Source organism: Cucurbita maxima, unplaced genomic scaffold, assembly GCF_002738345.1.
Source record: "Cucurbita maxima cultivar Rimu unplaced genomic scaffold, Cmax_1.0 Cma_Scf00008, whole genome shotgun sequence".
Lineage (NCBI taxonomy): Eukaryota > Viridiplantae > Streptophyta > Magnoliopsida > Cucurbitales > Cucurbitaceae > Cucurbita > Cucurbita maxima.
Window position 1 is genome coordinate 5,239,084 of NW_019272024.1, and position 4,535 is coordinate 5,243,618.

Genomic DNA, 4,535 nt, shown 5'->3' on the forward strand with positions numbered 1-4,535 from the left:
GTTTCCGAAAGTAGATTATTAGACATTTCTACCTAACAAGGGTTAAAAGAAAGAAAAAAAAAAGAATGAAAGAAGATAGAGATGTGAGGAGGGATAATTTTTTTTTTTTTTTTGTAAAGAAAAAACCCTGCTTTTACTAAGATCATTGCTTTTGAATATTATATTTTAGTTAGTTTGAAGGGATAGACATATAATGGAAGGTGGAAGTAAAGCCACTTAATTTGATTCCACGTGTAAGGGTCAACTAAATACTTCGCCCATTTGGCCAAATTGGGTCCTTCAGATTTGGAGTTTAGTGAAGTTTCAAAGCGGACACTGTCTTCGCAGCAGCCACCGAAGTACCCAAGTTTAGACTTTGCCAACTATAATATGTTTTCTTTAATACTTTTCAACTTCATTCTTACATTATGTCTAAATAATTACTCATAATTGGATCGCCCACATTAATAATAATATTGGAAGAGTTTAATAGGCTATAAATTTGAGTCATCCCTTTAAATAATTTCCACGTAGACGCTTTGGCTTGACTATTCAATATACGCCAACAACCTTCACAATTCCATCCAAATATCTTCTATGTATGTATATATCATCATCCTTTCTCCTCTCTCCATAACTTCCCTTTTCTCTCTTTCTTTCTTACAAGATTATACCGTTGCCATGGGAAATTGTACAAGCAACAAATATTTGGCAGAGACAATGCCGATGAGTGAGGAGGAGGAACTGGTGGAGACGTTGAAGAGGAAGCTGAATGCCGATGACGGTGCTTCGAGATCTTCGAGAGGGACGACGACGACGACGACGGAGGTGAAGATTAGGATGACAAAGAGAGAGCTGGAGAAGTTATTGAGCAAAGTGGAAGTGGAGGAGCTGCCAGTGACGGAGCTGTTATTGCAGTTGATTGAGGTTGGGGATGAGTCGGAGAGTACTCATCGGCGATCATGGCGACCATCTTTGCAAAGCATTCCTGAGCTGTGCTGAATTGAATAACAAGTGTTGAAGAAGATTATAAAATTGTAGATAAGAGAGTTGAGTTGGAATATAATTATGTTTCCTCCCAACACTTTGGAGCCAACTACCCAAAAATTAGTTGAGAGAACAAGAAAATTTTAAGTAGGCAATGTGAGGGATCACCATATGACCCAACCATAGGGTCCTGTGTACATGACTTGGGAGATTATCATCTATCATATTTAAAATAATATATTAAAATATACGTATTTCAAATTCAAATCATACTCAAATAAAATATCATAATATTTATTTAACCAAATTTGAATTTCATATTTTAAATATATATAATTTATTTTAATATTTAATGTATTAAATATAATAAATATATTTCTCCTATTTAAATATTAATTTGAACATTTAAATGTTTTAAAACTTAATTACGAGAGAAAACTAACGGATCTACCTCGTGTAAGTTCCAATAACATAATGTTCATTAACTATACTATTTAATATATTATTTTTCATCCATTAATCATAGGTCTCTCCACTATACATCTATAGTCTAACTCTTATGCAAGGTAGGACAAGTTGTATTTATGGATATAATCATTACAAGCAAGTTAGTCTTTCACAAGTTGTTCGCAATTAGAGTTGGGTCAAAATTCTTTTTCATACCTGTAATTACCTATTTCGCCTTAAATAACATTGATTCTCTATTGAATAATTTATTTATGATCCAACTATAAACTAAGTCCCCCTCGAGCCAATGAGAGAGATTGACCTCATTGTTCAAGTCTCGAAAACCGCTCTTAAGGGAGCTACTTATTTACTTTCCTTATATGAGAAGAGTAAATTTCATTTCATAAAAGTATGTTCTCAACTCTCTATTTTATCAAGTTCTCAAAACGGTGACATATTGAATCGACTATAAAAGTCATTTTCATCCATACAAATCAAAGACAAACCCTCGTTGTAACAACCCTAAATTTCTACATACTCAGAGTCGCTTCTAACGTCTCATGCTCATCTCTTAAATGCAGAATATAACTCTTAATTGCTCATCATAAATAGCGAAAAATTTAAAAACCTTAAGAACATTTCAAATGGCTAGAAAACACTGTCGAACTTATGTGTTTCAAAACATATAATGCTGAAATTTAAAATTAAAGTAAAAACAATTACAAATGAAATAATTTCAAAACACTGTTGGACTTATGGGGAGGACGACCTTGCTGCAAAGAGGCAGCCGAGCTTTTAAGTGGGGGAGAGCCCGAGTCATTGAGCCTCACACCTCGTAAAGGTGCTCCAAGGTATGAGCACACGTGTATTCCTTGAAGCATCACCTTGTGCCTAAGGTCGATGACTCCTCAAGAGTTGTCGAGACCAATATCGGCTCGAGAAATGAGCATCATCTGGAAGGGACGTAGAGAAGTGAAGCTGCAACATGACTTCAGAATTGTCAAGGCAGCGTTGCCACATGAAGATGACAAGTTAAAAGTTGGCGGAAGTGTAGCGTCAACACGGAGCTATGTTACAAGATTTCAAACATCCAGTTAAGAGTTGGCAGAAGTGTACCGTCAACACGAGGCTGTGTTACAAGCTTTTAGACATCACTACTACAAGGGGTGGTGCCACGATGAGTAAATGTCTTGGTTGGCTTGTGAGCCTTACCCCGAGGGGTGCATCGTTATGTGCGACTTAGAGAATACGACGAGTGTGGCCAGAGTGGCCAAAGTTGGGGCACGCTCCCCCTAACCAAGGCGAGAGTATTCCAAAGCTAGTTAGTTGCCATGGTTTGTCTGGTGAGTCCCGAGTCAAGTTCGTAGAAGGGCGAGGGAGGCCCAAGAGGGGATAGCCCACAACCATAGTGTAGTTGTTTTGCGATACTTGTGTTGCTAGTCTCTGAGACCGAAAGAAGGTCCGTCAGTGTGATAGCTCATAAGTAGTACGCATTATCTGTATTCGTTCTGAAGCACTTATTTCAATGGGTTCCCTCAGCAGCCAGTCTAGAATTGGATCGTCATTGAGAACGATGCTGAGATTAAGTGGGGGAGAGAGTCACAATCCAAAGTGTGATTGTGCCTCGAAATAAGTCATCGAGGACGATGACTAGTTTAAGTAGGGGAGAATGTCACAACCTAACAATGGTTGTAGCCCCAAGTAAGTCATCGAGGACAATGGCGAGTTTTAGTGGGGGAGAATGTCACAACCTAACTATGAAGAGAGTAGGTTGTGACCCTCATGTTGAGACAAGAGAAGTGGCGACCTTCAAGTGCCGCCCATCTGGCCACACGAGGGCCTAGATGAGTGCTATGATGCTGCCGAGGAAAATGGTGCATCATCTAACACACCACACAGAGTGGGCATTGAAGACAAGTCGAGACATAAGCAAGATAGAGACATCGAATAGACAAGAGTGGCAAAATCAGGCTTGTTGAAGGGCCAGGTAGGGTCTCGGGCCTTAACCTTGAAAGTCGAAGTTCTGGAAGGAATTTGGGCATGCGATCCTGGATTTAAGTCCGTGCATATGAAATATGAGTGCACGAAAAATTGTGGTGTCAATCAAACACCGGATGAATGCTCCATGGTACCATATGACCGTTTGGCAAAATCATGTCTATGCCTAGTGGATTAAAAATGGCTCAAAATGTACTATAGGGATTACCATGGTGTCAGCTCTCCACCATCCCTAGGCTCTGTGGCCTAAGTGAGCTACCCTGTGGCACATACGTGCGTCATAGCTAGGGCGAGCGTGCCGAGATGAGTGTCTCAGACGACTTCCTTTGAAATGGATTTTTTAAGGACAGTACCGGACGACATGAGTGTGTTGGTATTGTGCCCTAACCCGTGTGTCAGAGGTTGCTACATACAGCCGCTATCTGGTCTAGTGTACGTAAATGATGTGACACAGGTATGGGAGGGCAAATGCCGTGATAGAACCCGGATGGATGGATGTTCGGGATGTTCTTATGAGATGAGCGACACGTGGGCTCATTCTCGATGGCATGATCGAGGGAGTTATGATTGCCGAGGACACCTTAAGACTCGAGATGACATCAATATATATGGGCCATGTCGATGGGAATCAAGATGACAAGATGAGACAAGATATTGTATTGAGAAACCTTGGTAGAGGTAAGGTGGACCTGAATGACTTGGCCTAGTGTAAGAGACAAGTCGGTTGTGTCACAGACGAATGAACATGCACGTGCAGGCGGCATGTGTGGTCAAGCAAGGTTGGATTCCACACAAGTGATGTTTGATTGGTGAAGACAAACCTCGCCTAAGGTCTGATGAAGCCACAAAGTCGGAAAAAAAAAATATATACGGGGCTTGATTCCCCTTAAGGGTGGTCGTGAGCGTGTCAAGATCATGATGCCGCACGGTTGAAAAAGTAGGACCTTGACAATTGGTATCAGAACCATACCCTTAATTTAGCCACGTCAGTAGAATTCTCTAGTGTCGAACAAAGAAATTGCTAGTCTCGAAGGTGTAGTAAAAAAATGACTCATGTGTCGAATAAAGGGTGTACTTTGTTCGAGGGGAGGATTGTTGGTGTTAAAGATATTTTGAACTAAATT

General features: G+C 40.4%; 1 protein-coding gene across 1 annotated transcript; it reads left to right on the forward strand.

Annotated features, from left to right (window-relative positions):
- The first annotated feature begins 622 nt into the window (after positions 1-622).
- Positions 623-1,168, forward strand: LOC111483315. The gene has a single exon (XM_023129508.1). It carries the CDS (start codon positions 661-663, stop codon positions 979-981), a length of 321 nt encoding a protein of 106 aa, XP_022985276.1. The 5' UTR covers positions 623-660; the 3' UTR covers positions 982-1,168.
- Positions 1,169-4,535: the final 3,367 nt, after the last annotated feature.